The sequence below is a fragment of the Sebastes fasciatus genome, chromosome 4 (genome assembly GCF_043250625.1).
Source record: "Sebastes fasciatus isolate fSebFas1 chromosome 4, fSebFas1.pri, whole genome shotgun sequence".
Taxonomy (NCBI): domain Eukaryota; kingdom Metazoa; phylum Chordata; class Actinopteri; order Perciformes; family Sebastidae; genus Sebastes; species Sebastes fasciatus.
In genome coordinates this window covers 14,119,203-14,140,817 of record NC_133798.1, presented here as the reverse complement: position 1 = coordinate 14,140,817, position 21,615 = coordinate 14,119,203, and the positions used below count along the sequence as shown (strand labels likewise).

Sequence of the window (21,615 nt, the reverse complement as noted above, 5' to 3'; positions counted from 1 at the left end):
ATAAATAGAGGCAACTTTTTTTTTCTTTAGGTCCATATTTCCATCGTGGCCTTGAATTCCTGCCAAATGAATAAAGTAATTATCTCAGGAATGTCCGTTATTATGTTTGTTATGACACAGCTCATTGTGCCTCCCTGCTGTTTAGACAAAAACACGCATTAGTCAGTTTGTTATATAATGTCTTGGACTTCCGAAGCTTTCATTCAGAGCTTTTCCTCTCCACTGCGTACCAGCAGCAGCAAGAGGCGCGTTCACGCTGGCTGCTCTTCCGCGGGAGCGAGCCGGTATCGCATTGACGTCAGAAGGAGAGACGCGCGCACGAGCTGTTCCGTCCTCTACTAGTGATGGGAATTACGGCTCTTTTTAGTGAGCCAGATCATTTGGCTCAGCTCACCAAGAGGAGCCGGCTCTTTCGGCTCCTAAACGGTTCTTCATTTAACCACTTCTGCCTTTTTTAATTCAGCCAAATTTAGCACAGTTTTGACCTATGATTAGTATGTGTGCACATATATATCACTTAAATTATTCAATATAATTATACTAAATCTTATAATTTCCAGAATACCATAATTTGACATGCTGCCTCGTTTCCGACTGTCACTCATCTTTTCTGCTATTCATGCACCTCACTCCTCTCTCTCTTTCTCTCCTCCTCTCCCTCCTGCTCTGTACCTGTAGACCGTCAGTGCGCCGCGCACACCCGCCCCTCCCTGCTTGATGCTAAGATCTTTGTCTGTTATCACCTTGATTGGTCGCACGGACGTCATTAACTCAACATTCAGTCATAGTCATGGTACGTGTCCACAGGGGCGTTTTTTATCGCCAGCATTGGACGCTTGGTGGGCTGTCACTAGACACGAGCTCCCCCCACCTGATTGGACGAACTCTTTCCCTCCGTTGGCTGCTGCTCCCAGCTTTCAAATCGGAACCAGTATGGAGGCTCTTCTCTAATTTCACGAAAATAGTTCACCGAAATGTGTTTCTGAAAACATTTGAGGCGAGAAATAAGCCATGCAGTTTCTAAATCTGTCTTTATTTTCGATCGACAACTTTTATTTTAAAAGATTCTCTGGAGTTTCGAGAGGCGGCGAGTCGCGTTGGACGCCCGTGATTGCATAAAGTAGACTATACCTCAACTTTATGCAAATGAGGAGCGGGCGTCGTGACGCTCCATTTCTTGAATCGCGACGCCACGCTACCAGAATGCAATGCACGGCTGCTTACATAGACAATGAATGGGGAGCGTGGAATGCACGGAGCCTGTGGACACGTACCATTATTGTTCACTTTAAAGAGCCGGCTCAATGAACCAGCTCGTTCGTAACCAACACATCACTAGTCCCCTCTCTATCTATATGCGGAGCGCGGTCACACACACACACTCAGCTCTCAGAGACGGTGGGATGAGTCGAGTCGGTTGGTCATGAGAGAAAAGTATGTTCACACATGGACCGCGAACATGGAGTATTATGAAAGAGAGCGAGCAGGCGGCGCGGTCGGTTTCTACGTCTGAGTTCACCGGAGTGCGAGGAGGCTGCGGAGCGGACGTTAAGAACCGTTAGCTGACTAACGGCTGACTAACGGCTGCGGGATATTTACACAACGATGGTAAGTTGAGTGTTTCTCATCACCGTCTCTCCGGCAGCTTGTCGGTGTGTCGGTGTCTCTCTCTCCGGCAGCTTGTCGGTGTGTCGGGTTGTTCTGGAGGTTGTTGAGCAGCAGGAGGAGGACTACATGAGCCTAACTCGGGACTGCAGTTGAGGCCAAGTAGAGAACAAACTGGCCTTTCCCTCTCAAGAGCAGCAGCAGCATCTAACTACGCAGTGTTTAGTGTTTAGAGTCTGATAACTACTGTATACAGCTTATTAACACGGTGAGGCCTGCTGCAGCTGTGAGAGAGAGGGGCTGCACAGTGATGCAGCCATATGTAGTGATGAAGAAGTGATGAGGATGACGAGGATAACAGATAACAGCAGTGAAGTTGACAGTTGATGATCACCATGGTGATGAAGATGATGATGAACTTGTTACCCCTGGGGGAGGTCTGATGATGACATCATCAAGTCTAATGCCACCTTCTGACCCTCTTAGCCAAACTAATGACACACACACATATACACACAAACACACGCACACACACTTACAAACACACACACACACACACACACACACATACATTATGGTTTCCTGTTACAGTATTGATTTGCCATTTGTGCTGGATGGGTGTTATTTGAGATAGAGCCAAACACAGCCCTCAACATCACAGACAATAAAATAATATTTTACCCTCAACTGCTCCCATTGTACTAATAATAATAAATAATAATAATAATAAATGTATTTATAGAGAACTTTTCAAAACAGATGTTGCAAAGTGCTTCACAAGACAATAAAAGCAGATAGATAAAGTAAAGACTAAGGTAACTGTTAAAACAGAACATATCAATAATAATAAAGTAGAACATTTGTAGAAAAAGGTGATAAAAAATATTTATATATATACAGTATATTTGGGCTGCCAATCGATTAAAATATTTAATCGCATGATTATCCATAGTTAATCGCGATTAATCACAAATTAATCACACATTTTTTTATCTTTTTAAATGAACCTCCAAGAGAGATTTGTCAATTATTTAATACTCTTATCAACATGGGTGTGGATAAATATGCTTGCTTTATGCAAACAAATGTATATATTTATTATTGGAAATCAATTAACAACACAATGACAAATATTGTCCAGAAACCTTCACAGGTAAATGAAAATGGCCATGCTATTTCTTCTTCGCCAAAATTTAGCGTAAGTTTGGAGCGTTATTTAGCCTCCTCCGCAACAAGCTAGTATGACATGATTGGTACCAATGGATTCATTAGGTTATCTAGTTTCATATGATGCCAGTATAAAAATTGCAAGTTGCATTAATGCGTTATTATCGCGTTAACTTTGACAGCCTTAATATATATTCAGTACATTAATGTGTATGAATATATACATGCATACACAAACAGATGTATACATACATATATATACCCATACACACATGCTCTGTACACATGCTTCACCACACATAGGCACATAAGAACACATATACATATACAGACATTAAACATCGGGATCTTATAAGAATGCTATCCTAAAAAAATGTGTTTTGAAAAGTTTTTTAAAAGTGGATGCAGATTTAGATGATTGAATAATGTATAATGGCATAATGTATAATCTTATACATTACTACTACTTAATTTAAACTTTCTGTCTCCTCTGCTTTTGTTAAAAGATGTAAAATATCAATCTGGTCTAGTGCTTGAAAGGATGAGGCATTAGCAGCAGCTGACCTCATCTAAGCTCTTTTCCCTTTGGGCCAAGGCCAAAATCATCATCATTTTGTCTCATTGTGTTGTCTTTTCTTTGTCCTGCAGGCAACTCCCCATCAGTGAGGAACTTTGCTGCCCTGCACCCCCTCCTCCCTCTGTCCCCGACACCTTGACACAACTATTTTCCGTCTCCTATTTCCTTTTTGTCCCTCTCTCCATCTTTTCCGGAAGCCCTCCAGTTCAGTCCCTCCCCCTGCCTCTGAATCCCCCCTTTGTTTCAAACATGGACTCCTCTGGAGAGATACCCTCAGCCCAGGATGGACATCTCGAGCCCAGGAGCAGCCCCGGGCGCTCTGATCTCAGCGGACTGTACCATCTTGGTCGGACGTTGGGCAGGGGCCACTTCGCCGTGGTCAAGCTGGCTCGTCATGTCAGCACCAGGCAACTGGTTGCTGTCAAGATGATTGACAAGACAAAACTTGATGTTATGGCAACAAGCCACCTCTTACAGGAAGTGAGGTAAAGAACACTGAAACATTAAGGTTGAAAGAAAAGTTTAAAGGTGCTATTGATAACATTGATAACATTCAGCCACTAGATGTTGAATATTATATTTTTACTACACTATATTTTTTTTCAGGAAAAGCCATACTTTTATTTGGCACCTTTCTAAAAGCTCTGTAGATGTATTTTTTAAAAATATATATATATATCTACATAAAAATGTTACGAACAAGACATTTAAGTTTAGAAAAAAGGTTACAACTGATTGAAGAACAAAAGTGTGAGCATTTTTGCAGTTATTTGTTTTAGGTCAGTTTTAATGGGATTTCAGACAGACATACTGATTTTAGACTGGACCATCTGAATTGTATCTGAGCCAAATATGGAACAAAAAAAGAAAATAAGGTGGTGGTAAGGTGCTCTGACGGAGTTACCTCAAAGCATCCTTATTTAAAACTCTATTAAAAGCTAATATTCTCCTTGAATTACCCCGACAATTATCTCACCGACATTACTTATTATTTTCAGATGCATGAGGCTGGTGCAGCATCCCAACGTGGTCCGCCTCTACGAGGTCATCGACACGCCCACCACCCTCTACCTGGTCATGGAGCTGGCCGAAGGGGGCGACCTCTACGACTACATCCTCCGCCACGAGGGAGGTGTGGCCGAGGGTATCGCCAAGCGTCATTTCGCCCAGATCGTGCACGCCGTGGCGTACTGCCATCGGCTCCACGTGGTGCACCGTGACCTGAAGCCAGAGAACGTGGTGTTCTTTCCCCAGCAGGGGGCGGTGAAGCTGACAGACTTTGGGTTCAGCAACTTATTCCAACCCGGAACGATGTTGGCCACCAGCTGCGGGTCGCTGGCGTACTCCGCTCCAGAGATTCTGCTGGGAGAAGAATATGATGCTCCAGCTGTGGGTAAGAAACAGAAAAACGTTGACTTTTTTTTTTTTTGCATCTTGGGAGTGTTGAAACTGAATATGTGCAGGCTTCTAGTTACACACATTACTTGTGTTGCTGATGCGGACATAACACACTTGCATACATTCAAATCGTAGCCATTGTCAGGGTATGAATTTAGCACCTGCCAAATGTGGGTAAATTGTTGGCAGTGGTGGATAAAATCGCCAGGCCATTCATCACTTTGGATGCTAGGGATGGGAATAGAGAATCAGTTTCTGTTGAGAACCAGTTCCTAGTTGTCCAATTCCTTGGCATCTCCTTGGAGAGTTAGTAACGTTACCTGTAAGCAGCCGGTGGGCAGCACAGTCCTGCTCGGTTAAAAAACAAAGCTAGTAACATAACGGCGGTGCCATTGAGTTATATTATGGTCAAACTCTGTTCAGTGAAAATGGGGCAAAAGTAAATTCTAACGTTATCATAATGTGTTCAAATGTAATGTTGCAAAATTAAGTTATGTTCAGTTGTTTGATGGAGATGTTTTCACATCAATATTAAATATATAATAGAGAGGCCACAGTGGCAGGCAGTGAAAAAAGTTCATTTCAGACTCTGGCCAGAGGCTGTATGGAAAACAATAGTCATTCTGTTCTGAGATCAGCATTTAAAATATTGCTATCGAGGAAGTATGGATGAAAATCTGTCTAAATCTAAAATCTTAATTCAAATCCATTTAAGCTTAACTGATGTAATTCAATTATTTTCCACCCTGAACAGAGCAATCTTACCTCGAGGGCCCTTTAGTAGCTGATCCGGAGCTTTCTATCATATGCCACAATCCTCATCAGATCCCACCATCAGAGTTTGCCCAGTTGGACTAGTAAATATTTGAATTTTCTTTTTGTTTCTGAGTACTTTAAGAACTTGACCTCAGATAGAGCAGTTGACAAAGACGTCTTACTTAAAGGTCCATTTAGTAGCCGTTCTGGAGCTTTCGACCATACGACACTATCAGCAGATGAAGATGAGGTACAGTTAAAATGTTTAAGTGTAATTTGCTGTGAATGAACTGTGAAACAAAAACAACAAACTGATACCATGATAAACAGTCCATATGCCAAATTCATCTGAAGGGCTGTAATCTTTCTAATAGTGCCTGTTTGCATGAGCTTGTGTGTGTGTGTGTGTGTGTGTGTGTGTGTGTGTGTGTGTGTGTGTGTGTGTGTGTGTGTGTGTGTGTGAGAGGATTTGTGTGGCCACATTTGTCCCCTTGACTCTGTGTGTGTATTCCTTTGTATTTTCTTGTATCTTAGTGTGTGTGTGTGTTCCTGCTCTGTGTTCCCGTCTATATTTATATGCTTGTATTTGTTTGTGTCTGACTGTGTGTATCTGCGGATCTGTGTGTGTGTTTGTACAGTATGTGTGTGTGCAATGTCCATAAAGGATTAGTGTGTGTATCTGGGTCAGTCTAAGCAAGCCAGCCAGTCCTGAGCCAACCGGGCACGTTCTGCAGCGGAGCCAAACACTGCAGCTCACCACTGGTCTCTCACACTGCATAGCAAGCATTTGTGTGTGTGTGTGTGTGTGTGTGTGCGTGCGTGCGTGTGTGTGTGAGAGAGAGAAAGACAGAGATAGATAGCAGAAACGGAATGTGCTATGCATCACTGTTTATCACTGTTCATCCATAGTAGGAAGGTTGGTCTGCACTGCTAGGATCTGTGTGACATTAGAGGGGAGGCCGGCCGGTAGATTGTACAATCTGACATTATAGGAACAGAAGGAAAACTGACGGGTTTGGTCCCCTGTCTCCTGGGGGGGACGCACAGCATGTCCACTTCAGGGAGGTTGGTGGTCTTATCTGCTAAGCTGGACTATGATGGATTTTGGCAGGGTTTGTGCGCTATTTATTCTGGCGACAACAAAAGCATCTGCACTGAATACAAATGTATCCCAACTAGGGATAGGAAAAAAATCTCTTTGAAATCAATTCATTTTTTAATGCCAGAATCAATATATTTGCTTCATTTGAGTCTATGCATTAATTTAGATATTTTCCAAAGTAAAAGTCCATAGAAGTGTATTATTCAACTTTTTCCCATGGTCTAGTGTTAAATAAGTCAACAAAAATTGCAATAAATCACAATACTTGTAGAGTCATGATACATCAAAAAATTGCTGAAAGTGATTTAAGAAACTAAAAGTCTTGAGTTTCCTTTTCCTCATTTTGACTTATGTCGTTGACTGCTTATAATAGCCTTGGGTGGGATGGTGTTCTTCGTTAACCAAGAGCGTGAAAAGGACAGAGTGGTGATGAAGAAACACTGCTCACATGCATCCATAACTTCAACATGACTTATCTATTGCATTAGTTCCTCTTTTTCATGTTAGTTCCTGTTTCTAAAAGCGTCCACACGAAGGGCGTCCCTTTAAATCCATCCGTGTGTGTTATTATTAACATCCTCCAAGACTGTTTCCTGCTTCACCTCAACTCAAGTGCACTTTTTTGTTCTATTTTAACACGATTCAACCTGTGGATTCCACGATTATATCATCACTTCACCCACAGACACACACACACACACACCAATAATGTGTATGAGTGATAATCCTGAGCTGCACAGAGGAAGAGATGTCCCTTATTGATCTCAGCTTAGTAAGGTGACTCATAAACCCGTCTCTACACACACACACACACACAAACACACACACACAGACTGTTCCCTGTGTCTCTTTGATATTTCTGTCTATAAACAGACTGCAGTTTAATTCACTGTGGTTCCTTCGCTGCTGGGAGTCTTTGCAGTATATGTGTGCTCTGTTAGAGTGTGTGTGTGTGTGTGTGTGTGTTTGATGATAGTCATATGATGTGGAGGAGAGACACGAGGGTCAATTAGGTCTCGTTAAACACGGCCTACAGTTACATAATATCTCACTGTGCGCGCAAGTGTGTTTTTGAGGTCTAAGTGTTAATATTAGGCTTCACGTCACAGACTTTAAAGGCTATCGCACACCGGCGCGTGTCATAACAGCCTCCCCTATTGTTTTCTATGTACACTCCCCACACCGGAGGCGACAAGGCGCACGTAAGCGCTTGTTGACGTGCCGCCCCAGGACACTTCACGCTACTGTTCTTTTTTCCAGCCCTGTCGTCCCTGAAAAAGCACCTTTTTTTTGGTAGTGGCTAGAAGGGTGCCCGCAAAGTTGGGAAACTCTCGCGAGATAGTTAAGGTTAGGCATTGATCTCGAATAGTTAAGTTTAGGCAATGACCTCGAATAGTTATGGTTAGGATAGTTTGTAACCATCACATGTAACATCACTTTTATATGTGCAGCAAAAATGTAGTTCGATGGGAGAACGAACTAACAGTAGATGGCTGGTTTTGGTGATAGTCCCATTCTTTAAAGAGCATTTACAAGATGAAGAAGATGACTGAAAGTAAGTCAGCCACATTAATTAAATCTGAGATCGAGTTGGGTTAGAGCTCTCTGGTATGCCGTCCAGTGTCCACAAAGTGTGATGTATTGAACCACAGCAAAAAGTTTCATTTAGAATAATGACTTTCCATGCCTCCTCTTTGGCTGGCTGTCACATCGTATATACTCATCTCTCTGCCCCAGGGTGGAGGGCAGTGGTGGATGAAGTACCCGAAAGCCACACTTGAGAAAAAGTACAAATATCTCACCAGAAAATTACTTTATTAGAAGTTAAAGTAACCTATTAGAACATTACTTGAGTAAAAGCCTCAAAGTGTCTGATATTTACTGTACTTATTTAAGTATCAAAAGTAATTTTCTGATATTAAATGTACTTAAGTATTGAAAGTAAGGTACAAGTAAATGCTGTTAATAAAAAAGCAAGCAGTCCGAATTTTGAGATTTATAAAGTTTATTCCTCTTAACATGTACACCACCTTGAAAAGGGAGGCTACATTACACCTGCATCTGACATGCAATAGTAACGAAGATGCTCAGGGGAAATGTATCGGAGTAAAACTATACATTTTATTTAGGAAATGTAGTGGAGTAAATGTGAAAGTTAACAAAAATATGTACAGTACTCCCAAAAATACTTACTGTAACAAAGTTTCACCACTGGTGGAGGGTGATGGTTGCTTGTCGCCCAGCTGGGAACAGGACATCAAACGCCAGAGAGGTTTTTCAGACAAAACCTTTTTTGTCAGTGTTTTCATATCAACCTGAAGACTGCTGGAGTGTTTATATCAACAAGGACTTTTCCAAAGCTCGCAAATCTCAGCACCAGCACACCCCCTAGACGTGTTAGAAATATAAATCATCCATTTTAGCAACAAAATACAAAAACAGTGATCACTATGGGGGAAATTGCATAACACGAATGATAAATGATTCATTTGGGAACAGTATGTGCGAGTGAGTTTGTAAAGGAAGTGGACACCAATTGTCCACCTCATTGATTCCAACTACAAACTATCACAAAATCTGCTGCTTAATCTAAAACTATGTTGCATTTAGTCAGTTCATAACAAAGTCTGTCCCATATTTTTTTAAAGGGGCACTCCACCAATTTTACATAAGAGGATCAGTTGACCTGTCATGGAGAGTATCACTCAGCCTGTGAAAAAAAACAGTTGTGTAACGTCTTCTGCGGCTATGGAGGAGATTTCAAAATTTTAAGAAAATAACCCTGATGATGTCATCAGGGACAGTCTAACAATAGATGCAACTGAGTTGCGTTATGGGAAATGTAGCATCCAGTATATTGGAACTAAACCCACACTAGAAACTAAAATTCAGAATCAGCTTTGAATCTGTCTCTCGCAAGTCTCCTGCTTTGATGTGACTCTAAATTTCTAGAGTACCCTTTAAAGGTGCTATTAATAACATTCAGCCACTAGATGTTGCATTCTCCCTCCCCCGTTCCTTTGCATTTACTTCACAACAAGTCGTTGCCAGGCAGTTACCATCAATCTCAGCTATTTATCTGTTTTTTCCACACTAACTGACGACTCAGAGATACCACGTGATACCAACGTCGTTTTACTTTTTGGTTCACAAGCCTTGTTAGAAATGGGAACCAAATGTCAGATATCTTCCACAGAGATAAACAAAACATTCATTTTTGACCTGCCAACATTTTTTAAATGATTATTCACAATCATATTTATTTTTTTCAGGAAAAGGTGTTTTTTTTATTTTTTTTTTATTTGTCTACATAAAAGTGTTATTAATAAGACCTTTAAAATCAACTCTTGCAGTGGTCAAATCTTGCAAGATTATAATTGCTGTTTTAAGAGAGCGTGCACATATTTTAAGAACATGCAACATGTCTTATATTATCCATGAAGCTCATTTGATTTCCAATTTTTAAAAAATGCAATCTTAGACAGACCAGAGTGGGACTTCATAAAGTGACTACATAAACTCATACTATGATCCCTATATCAGTTAAAGAAAACAATAAATGTTTACAATCATCTGCTTCCCAGCTTTATCAGGATCATTATATCACAGTTAGAAGATAATCATGTCAGAATAATCAAGATCATGAGAAAAAATAGCTTCATAATTGGTCCAGTTCATATCATACATTATGTTTATCAGTGACTGATGACCTGAATGCACCATTTAATTTAGCTACAGCCATGCAATGAATGCTGGGATACTGCAGTTTTGTCCTCCAAATGTGGGCAAAAAAGGGCTTCATTTTTTTGTCTGAACTAGGAGGTCCCTTTGGAACGGGGCTGACTTTGTTGACCCCTCATGACGTATTTGGTCATGGAATGCGCACTTCAAAGAGGCAGCCCTTAAAAAGAGCCAAGGAGCCAAACACAGAACAGGGATCAGTCACTCCGCTCCTCTTTGCTGTACTGCTGAACTCTCTGCACAAGCTTCTGTATCTCAACATCTGGTTTATAGTGTGTGAGTGGAGTTGATGTTTGTGCTGTCAGCAGGCCACTAATGCACGGTGAGAATGTGTGATATTCCCCAGCGAGCAGAGAAAAGTCCACTCCCAGCACTCAGTAGCTTCTCCTCCCTGTTTGCATAACACTTCTCTAGACTGAAATGAGCGTTCCCGTGGGCGTGCACGTGAGTGTATATTGTATGCCGAGGACTGAGGGCCGTTGTTTGGACCATCATGAGTATAATGAGGGACAATGGCTTATCACACATGGGACTGGTACGTGAGAATGAACCACAGTGTTTGGATTGTTATTGTGTTCTGAATGAGAAGAGTTTTTAAATCGGTCTCTCTAATCTGCTTTGGAAAATGAAAAAAAAAAAATGAAATTTTTTTCTAATGAAAAAGTTAATTTACAAAGGCAAGGTGTTGGACATCATCTGGCATTTATCAAGTTTTTGCTGAAACAAGTACAACTGTTTATTATTGCTCATTAATCTCACTGTAAAGTGTCCAGATCACTGTAATCCAATGATTATTTGTATTCTAAAACATGTGCATATTGCACAATTACATGTGTTATGTGTGAACTAATTGGCAAGTTGATTGCGCAAGCAATGATGCACATTCTTATCATATCGAATGCTCGGTATGTATATTCTCAGAAAAGGAAGTTGATATCAACTTTTTTTAAAAAGTAGATTCATGTGGCAAAAATAGCATGATTTCCACTTTTGTCAGCAGTCTAATAATAAATGTAAGAAATGATTAGGTATGCTCACAATGTTGCCATGCCGGCAGCTCTGTGAGGCTGTACTGAGGCACAGTGGTGCTTTGAGATAAATGCTAACGTCAGCATGCTAACATGCTCATGTTTAACAGGTGTCATATTTACCATGTTCTCCATCTCAGTTTACCATGTTAGCTTAAACATCAAGTACAGCTAAGACTGATGGATTGTTATTAGTTCTGCAGGTATTTGCTCATAAAGCAAAGTATTTAGACGAAGTGAAAATTAGGGTTGTCAGAGTTAATGCATTAACATAACTTGCAATATCGATCTTTCTTCGGTTGTAGCGGACTCAGCTAGAGGGAAGTCTCTGGCATCATATGAAACTAGAAAACCTAGTGAATCCATTGGTACCAACCATGTCATACTAGCTTGTCGTGAAGGAGGCCAAATGACGCTCCACACTAAGGCTAAATTTTGGCGAGGGAAAACTGGCATGACCATTTTCAAAGGGGTCCCTTGATCTCTGAGCTCAAGATATGTGAATGAAAATGGGTTCTATGGGTACCCACAAGTCTCCCTTTTGCAGACATGCCCACTTTATGATAATCACATGCAGTTTGGGGCAAGTCATAGTCAAGTCAGCACACTGACACACTGACAGCTGTTGTTGCCTGTTGGGCTGCAGTTTGCCATGTTATGATTGAGCATATTTTGTATGCTATATGTAGTACCTGTGAGGGTTTCTGGACAATATTTGTCATGCATAATAAATGTATACCTACATTTGCGTAAAACAGCATATTTACCCACTTTATAATGGTATTAAATACTTGACAAATCTCCCTTTTAAGGTACATTTTGAACAGATACAAAATGTGTGATTAATTTGCGAGTAATCACAATTAACTAAAGACAATCGTCTGATTAATCTTGCTTGAACATTTTAATCAGCCCTAGTTTTTATACATGGAGTGCAGTGGTCCTTGTGAAACTTTACGGTGATAATGACTAAACTGATGAAAGGTTAAGATAGCAAAAACTGGGAGGAAAAAGTAAAAAATATAACTGGAAATGTCCTTTAACTGACTCGCAGAACAAATGTGATATTAGCAGAGCCGGCATTTCTTAGATATGTGATCTGGCTTTATTTCTAGCGTTACATCAGCGGTAACACACAATGTGAACAGCATGTGCAGTGTTCCTATTCCCAGTGTTTGGGAGAAACACAAGTAGAGACAGAAAAAAAGAGGGAAAGCAAGATCATTCTCAGAATAGCACAACACCACAACAGACCCTCTGTTTGTAATGGCCTTCAGCCCTCAGCTCCCTTTCCTCCTGCATGTGTGTGTGTGTGTGTGTGTGTGTGTGTGTGTGTGTGTGTGTGTGTGTGTGTTTCCTTGAAGCGGTCGCCACACTGTTCTCTCCTGGTTCAGGCTGTTCTGAGTTTGCATGGATCTCCTCTCACTGCATGTGCATGAGGACGATAGAGGGAGGGGGGGGAGAGGAGGAAGGAAAGGGTGGAGACGGGAAAAAGAACACATAGTCAGCACTGTCGGTCAGCAGCAGGAAGCCTGTGTGTGTGAGTGTCATTGTGTGTGTGTTTGAGTCAGGGGTCAAGCCCAGCTGTCTGCAGCTTTGGCCTCATACTTTAAAATTGGTCATTCAGCTGTTACTCATGCACTTTCCTCTCATATTTTCCCACTTCATTGAGGAATGCCCTAATGTAACCTTATGTACCACTCGGCAGGAACGCCGCCCTGTTGCTTACCCTGACCTCTGACCTCTCTGTCGAGGATGTGGAGGAGGCATGGGAAAAACAGAGAGTATAAATAATTCTGATATTTATACCGTGACCCAGAGTTGATCCTTTTTTTGTAGATTTGTAGGACAGAATCAGATGTTCACCTCATCTGTGGGCTGCTTTAGAAAATAAGTACAGGGGTGTTTTCAAGACAAATTCAAAAGGGACATTTATTTTTAAATATCCTTTATGAACTACGAGGCTCACAGAATTCTAAATATGATCTGATAGCTGAGGGATTGTGGGCTTTTTTAAGGCCTGACATGATTTGCTATTTAAGGCTAATTTTTTTGCTTTTCTCTGTGTGTGTGTGTGTGTGTGTGTGTGTGTGTGTGTGTGTGTGTGTGTGTGTGTGTGTGTGCGTGTGTGCATGTGTGCATGTGTGCGTGTGTGTGTGTGTGTTCCAGATATCTGGTCTCTTGGGGTGATCCTGTACATGCTGGTGTGTGGAGTCCCTCCCTTCCAGGAAACCAACGACAGTGAGACTCTGGTCATGATTCTGGACTGTCGCTACTGCGTCCCCAAACACGTTTCAGACGACTGCAGAGAGTGAGTACCGATAAATGACACCAGGGCTGTGGTCGAAAACTCTTTTTTTGCTTAGGAAAGTTCCCTGACGAAGTGAAATGACCCGGAAGTACTTAAGTAGCAGCCATGATAAGAGCTGGTCGAATTCTCTAAATGCTAATGAAAGGTGCTTCAATGCTTCCTTTCTCATCTCCTTTAGCATAGGATACACTGGACCATCCTTATGAAAGGAAAGGAGATAATGTCGTCCCACAATTCCTTGCAGCTGCAACATTCAAAGCGACGCACCATTCGGCTGTTCATGAAAACAAACGATAGGCCTGTCTTGCATAGATTTAACAATTATTTTCATACAGTCATATAGTAATTCGGATTCATATTGATAAATATGAGTGAACCATTTCGTTGCTCTTTATTTTTATTTATTTTAGGGCTGTCAATCGATTCAAATATTTAATCACGATTAATTGCAAATTAATCACACATTTTTTATCTGTTCAAAATGTACCTTAAAGGGAGATTTGTCAAGTATTTAATACTCTTATCAACATGGGAGTGGACAAATATGATTGCTTCATGCAAATGTATGTATATATTTATTATTGGAAATCAATTAACAACACAAAACATTGACAAATAATGTCCAGAAACCCTCACAGGTACTGCATTTAGCATAAAAAATATGCTCAGATCATAACATGGCAAACTGCAGCCCAACAGGCAACAACAGCTGTCAGTGTGTCAGTGTGCTGACTTGACTATGACTTGCCCTAAACTGCATGTGATTATTGTAAGTGGGCATGTCTGTAAAGGGGAGACTCGTGGGTACCCATAGAACCCATTTTCATTCACATATCTTGAAGTCAGAGGTCAAGGGACCCCTTTGAAAATGGCCATGCCAGTTTTTCCTCGCCAAAATTTAGCGTAAGTTGGAACACTATTTAGCCTCTTCACGACAAGCTGGTATGACATGGTACCAATGGATTCCTTAGGTTTTGTAGTTTCATATGATGCCAGTATCTTCACTCTAGCTTTAAATTTGAGCCCCCTACAACCTAAAATGTGCAAGTTGCCTTAATGCGTTAAAGAAATTAGTGGCATTACATTTTTTTTGGAGTTAACACATTAACTTTGACAGCCCTATTTATTTCAAACATGTAACAAATAAGTAAAAAATGAAACAAGAATAACTAATAAAATGAACAGTAAACATATAGCAAACTGTCAATAAACAAATAATCAACATAAATGTTGTGTCCGAATAGGAGTAGGAAGAAGTCCTATACACTTACATGGTCCTACCCCTTCCCCATAACTCAAACAATTAACTTAATATTTATCATATTAACTTTTGTGACTGGTAGCCTATATTACTTTTTTATTTCAATTCCAACCTTGGTAATGAAGTAATATTTTTCACCGGGTTGTACATGTTCAAGATAAAATAATCCTTTATTATATGCTGATGTAAAGTGTTACAGCAGCAGGAAGGAAGAAGCTGCGTTATCTCTCTTTCACACACCGCGGGTGAAGCAGCCTGTCACTGAAAGAGCTATTTAAGGGCGAACATGCGCCTTTTGTAGTCCATCTTCAGAACATTGTAGTTTCACCACGGCAGACCCACGTCAATAACATCTGCCGTCGGCGCATCATAATTACAGAGCCTAGTGAAGTGCAGTCGGATTCTCTTAACACCGCAGTTGTCTTTTCCTAAGTCCTTTTGAATTCTCCTTCACATCTTTCGTTGAACTCGTGACGTTTTCCATTGAGGTCCAGGAAAAGTGGTTAGGAAAAGATATTAAGACATTTTTACTTTTCCACCACAGCCTAGTGTTAGACCATAACAATAGTTTACATGATTAAGGTTCCTCTCTGATCACAGCTTCAGAAAACAAGAAGAGTTATATGTAAAATACAAAGACTGGGTTATCTTTGCAAGTTTTCTGTTCTTGATTGTGGACTGATTATTCATTATTCTGAGATTTTTCTGCTGTGGAATAGACATGGTTGATCACCCCGTGTTAAGAAACTGCTGACCGTGAAATCATCTCATCAGTGTGCGTTTCAGTGGATACTGTTAGTGTCCTAGTTATTTCAGAGGCTTCTGCACCCTGCTGTATATACAGTTCTTGCTCAAACAGTGAATACTTTCTTTGCTTTTAAACAGTGAGTGTCCATCAAATATTTGCTATCGTCTCCTTAAACCGTATTTCAATCTTTGTCAGAGGCACACAGACTCATCCCTGGAACGAAATACAATTCACATGTACTCGTGTGTTTTCTCGCTTCACTTTCACTCCTCACACCTCCAACCAAAACACACACACACTGATTTCCTGTTCTCTAGAAGGCAACCAGCAGAAATACCCTCAACAAAGTTGTTTGTTCGATAATCTGCACGTCCTGGAACATCTGAACCAGCACTTGTCATATGACTTAGCCCCAGGTCACATGATGGTGTATTTGATTTCAGAAAAGGAGCAGAATAGAACAGAACAACCTTTTGGACATTAGAAGCTCATGCAGGTTTTAAGCAATTTCAGTAAGATGTTAAGATGTGTGGAGATCTGATTTAGATCAGCTATAAATCAGATTATTCTCTGTGTCAATTCAATTTCTGTAATGACTGAAACCAAAATGTGATGCAAACAGCAGCTTATATCCTTTCAATGAAACAATAAACCTCTCTGTCTTTCCCCCGTCAGCCTGATCTCCAGGATGCTCAAGAAGGACCCGTCTTGCCGCGCCTCACTCGAGGAGATCGAAGCTCACGACTGGCTGCAGGGGCTGGACGACGCGCTGCTCACCCCGGAGGCCCCGCCACACTGGCTCTCAGGGGCCCTCTCTCCCAGCTCTCCCCGCTCAGGAGTACCCGAGTGTGGGGATCTGCTCGCCGCAAGGCCCCCGCCTCAACAGCCTTTCCCCGGCCCCTGGCAGCCCAGCATCAGCTTCACCCTCCGTCCACCTCCGGCCGAAGAGCCTCCGGTCACCAAGAACCTGCCTGCGCTACAGCAGATCTGTGAGGAAGAAGAAGAAGAAGAAGAAGAAGAAGAAGAAGAGGAGGAGGAGAAGGAGGAGGGCAGTTTGGCTAAAGAGGGTGAAGGTTTGTCGTCTTTGTTAGAAACAGAGCCAGAAAAAGAAGCTGAGGAAATGCTTGATGGTGCAGATGATCATGAGTGCAGGGAAGAAGAGCAAAAAGAAGAATTAGGAAGCTTAGTGGAGATAATGGAGGAGGAAGAGGAGGAGCAGGAAGAGATGGAGATGGAAATAAAGAAAGAAGACAGTGAGTGTGTGATTTCAGACCAGCCAGTCAGTCATGGAGACAAGCCGGTCAGTCAGACACCTCAAGCCCCGCCATCGTCTCTGCCTGGTTTGGGGGTACCGTGCTGTAGGGGGCAGTCATACACCACAAGCCCAGAGGAAGGACAGGACGAGGAGACAGAACCTAACAACAACACCAACAAACCTCTTCCTCTCCTCCCTGCATCCTCTGTGCCCTCCATCCCTGCGTCCTCCTCCAGACTCATCCTGAACGAGAAGGAGGCGCAAAAAACAGGAAGAGCAGGAGAACAAGACGAAAAAACAGAGGAGGGGGGAAGAGATGACCTCTTAACAGACAGATCTCAACCCCACAATGCATCAGGGACCCGGGACGAGGCTGCTCCCAGGGCGGAGCAGGGGAAACGACACAGCTTAAAGCTGCGCGAGAGACTCTTTCAGTTCCCTCTGTGTGAGAAAGCTCTGGCCTTCAACATACCGACGCACAACAAGCCCAAGATCCTGCCGCTGGCTCAGTACAACTGCTGCCATGTGCTATAAGTGAAACCAGCCTGTGATGTGCTGCTCGCTCACTTGGGATATGCAGACTGGTTAGCAGTGGGCAGGTGGCTGGCTTCACCTTGTGAAGTGGCAAACTGCCGAGCTCCATGCTGAGCCTTTCTGCTGCAGAGACCTCGAGGCAGGAGAGCAGCAAACACCAGGCGTGCAGGACGGGACGTGTACAGCTTCATACCTACAACACTCGGCTCTAGCATTGGCTCATGTAATAAACATTGTGTTAAGCTAGAGGTGGTGTACAGCACAGTAGTCGGACTTAGTAGAACCTCATGCATTTGCTGCTGTTACGAGGAGCAACCATAGAATTACAATGACTAGACTGTGTCCAATCTGTAGCTTAGGACCAATACTGCACCAATGAGTGATGACCCTGATGAAGGCCACAGGCCGAAATGTGTTGGTCTAACGCTGTGTTCAAACCAAGAGCGAAGCCAATTTTTGCATTTACTCGCGCAAGTTGGACCGCCGGTATCATTTGTGTTCATTTGCGCTAGACGCGTTGTCGCCATAGATACCAACAACTTTTCTTTCCGTCATTTCCACCATCAACCATGGGAGAAATAAGCACGGTTGCTGCTCTGTATATGTTGTGGAAGTCCCAGATATGTCAGAAAACCACCCGGCGGTGAGCTGTATTCACATTCAGTGCCATTGCACTGACTGTATCTAGCGAGCCACACGTCGATACTGCGGAATGAACCCAAAATATACACATTGTGATGTGATTTAATTTCAATACACATATCAAAAGGATGCTGATATGACAACATAATGATGCCGATTTGTCTGAATTCATGCTTTGTCAGGTCTGTCCGCAAGACGACAAGCAAACGACTTGTAAAATGCTTGTTTTCTGAATGGAGATCGGATCGATCAGTGCCAGGCTTTGTAGCTGCTCCATCAACACTCAAGATAAAGTCATGTAGGCATAAATACGGGAGCGACATTGTTGTTTCTACCATAAACAGTCTGCGGTTTACACACATAAATTTATACACAGAGTTTCGTCCGGTCTCTTTCCAAATATGATGAACTATTGTAGCTCTATGTGCCCACAGAGAGCAGCAATATTTATTTCCTCCAATTTTTTTCGTCCACGTCAGTGACGACCGGAGGAGAATCTCAACACTGAGGGTTTCGCGACACAGCGTCAGCAAATTTCTTGCTCAAGTTGAAATATTTCAACTCATGCAAATGAGGCAAATTTTGCATGTTCGCGTTGCACGAATTTGCGTCTGTTCGCCTCTTTGCATTGACTTTGTATGTAATTGCGCCATGCCAAAAGTTTGCTTCGCTCTTGGTGTGAACACACCATTACAATAAAGTTGTTCTATATACTACAAGTGTTGCTGGAGATTTGACCTCCTCAGACAATACTGGACCTACAGGAAGGATGACGACAACAAGAGATAGACTGCAACAGTTTTACTGAATAAGCTATAGTCTGTTTGGTTTGTTTAAAAGGTGCCTACGATGATGAAATGGATTTCATACTGTACATGGCCTCTGTGTCATTTTGGGGTCCGACTGTAAAAAGCTCTAAAAGTCTGAATGGTCTGGCACTCAGTAGATCCACGATTTCATATTTTATAATATATGAATTAGACTAAAGTTTGAACCAGCTTCTGCTACAGAGTAGCACTCATTTCCTCTTCCCTTTGCACAGCCTGCTTCTCTCGTTGGTTTATAAGCTCTTAATATAAGCTCTATTAAAGAACGACTGTTATGATATGATATGATATGATACTGTGTAATATATGCCTCAGACTGAGATGATGATATGATTTTCTTCTCTCTTAACCCTAAAGTCTAATTGATAAAATGGCTTGTCCTAACATACTGTATAATACTATTGATAGGATCATTGATCGGGATGCAGGTCTTCCGTTGTATTTGAACTTTGTATTCATACTGAACAGTTGAATAATATTTGATCATGACCGTTTTATTTTGGATGTTCAGATAGGAAATTTCTTGGATTTGTTTTTATAACGTGACAAAGATATTAATTCTCTGAAGAGATATGTGACTTTGTGCATGTTATTACTGTTATTTATCACCAATATACCTCCATGTGTCTTGGATCTGACAGGACATTGTTCTTGTGTAACTGTAAGTACCTTGAGGTAACCCACTGAATGATGAATTGCACACAATACGACTACTGTAGCTGGTAGCTTTCTACAAGCAGTATCTTTGGACTGATGGATAGATTTGGTGGTCATTTAGAGCGAATGATGTGATATGTTATTGTGTGGCTGAGGAGTCTCTATGGAGGACGGAACCTGCCAAAATAAATAAACGAATGACTCGATAAATAAATAAACATGTCATTAAATGCAGCAACAATAATATAAAAAAATATTATTAAATTATTAAATGATAAAAATGTGACATAAATTTATATTTCTGTTTTAATTTGATTTGCCTCTTTATTCATTTATCTTTATATTAATTCCCTTATTTACTTATGTATTTATTTTTATACATTTTTAAATGTATTTATTTATTTTTGCATTTATTTTTATTTATATTTATTTTTTAAATTTGTGTATTTATGCATTTATTTATTTATTTCAGCATGATTTTCCCTTTGGGGAATAAGGGGTGAAATGCAAAGGCAGAATTGTGCAGATAAAGTAAATACATGACTGCATTAATACATGAATAAATAAAAACATCTAAAATAAATAAAATGATAAATGCAAAAATAAATAAATAAATTCAAAAATACAAATAAAAACATAAATAAAAGGGAAAGTTAAACAGAAGAGTAAATAAATAAGACAATTAATATAAGCATAGATAAATAAAGAAGCAAATTAAAACAGAATTATCAAGTCGTCACATTTTATCAATCAATGAATGGCTACATTTATTTTCACAATTAGTTTTGCTACATTTAATTACATTTATTTATTGGTTTATTACCTTATTTTGAATTTTGGCAGGTTCCGTCTACCATATCCCTCCGTATGGTATCATTTTACCATAGAATGCCTCTGTGTGTTTCTATATTTTCTCAAACACACTGTATTTTTCCTCTTTTGAAGCTGAGACAAGAAGTGAAATATTTTGTAAAGTTAAAGAAGGCCAAAGCTGAACAAGGGTGCTTCATGGGTACAACTAATTGGATTTTTAGCGTGCGACCTGTGATCGGACGGTCCTCGTCTATATAAAGAGCGGATGTCATGTGAAATCTGATTATCACTCATATTTCATCAGCCATTGAAGCATAAAATCTGTGCAGAAGAGGGATAAAAATCTCATCATTTGTACCTGTGTGATTGCAGCCTGTCTCTCCTCCATGTGTCTACTGACCTGTATTGTAACTAGGACCACGTCTCCATGGAGCCATGAACTTATTTTTCTGTATTTATTTATTAAAAATGGATTAAATCAACAGGATGAATGTGTGCAGTGTGCTGATTTTGTAGAGAATGTGGACAGTGATACTGTACAGTGTTGTTTCTCTCAAACACACAGGACACTAAATATCAACTTCTGGATGAGGCTGAATTACCAAACCCAGACCCCCAGCTGCATATGTTTGAGACTGTGTACCGCTAAAGCACAATATCAAGTGAAATGGTACTTATGTAAAAGTACACAAGTATTATCAGCTAGGCCTAAATGTACTTTATCAAAATTCATTATGCAGCAGAATGGCTCTTCAGTATTATATTAGTGTACACGTTATGTTATTGGATTATTTTGTAAATGCAATAACATGTAAGCAGAATTTAAATGTCGTAGTTGGTCGAGGTGGAGCTAATCTTAACAACTCTGTTTGGTCAAGAACATGGGATATGCCAAACCAGGGAAAGAACCTGCTAACCGTGGTAGCCACAGGCCCATCGCTTTGACTTCTCAGAGGATTATAGTTTCACATGTTGTTGAACAAAGAGGCTTATTGAGTAGTTGTCAGACTGGGTTTTGTAATGGAAAACCCACAATTTATGCTCTAGTGATGCTGAAAAGACTGAAAATGAAAGGACTGATGACAGTAGTGTGCTTTGATATCGAAAAGGCATGACTGAAGGGAAGGGTTGCTTATTAAGGTAAGTAAAATGGGTATGAGAGGGAGGCTTTAGAACTGGATAATGGATTTTTA

General features: G+C 40.9%; 1 protein-coding gene across 1 annotated transcript; it reads left to right on the top strand.

Moving 5' to 3' along the window:
- The first annotated feature begins 1,372 nt into the window (after window positions 1-1,372).
- On the top strand, window positions 1,373-20,902 carry snrkb (SNF related kinase b). The gene is made up of 5 exons (XM_074632145.1): window positions 1,373-1,608; window positions 3,421-3,834; window positions 4,348-4,742; window positions 13,544-13,685; window positions 16,370-20,902. Exons 2-5 carry the CDS (start codon window positions 3,599-3,601, stop codon window positions 17,481-17,483), a joined length of 1,887 nt encoding a protein of 628 aa, XP_074488246.1. The 5' UTR covers window positions 1,373-1,608; window positions 3,421-3,598; the 3' UTR covers window positions 17,484-20,902.
- The last annotated feature ends 713 nt before the right edge of the window (window positions 20,903-21,615 follow it).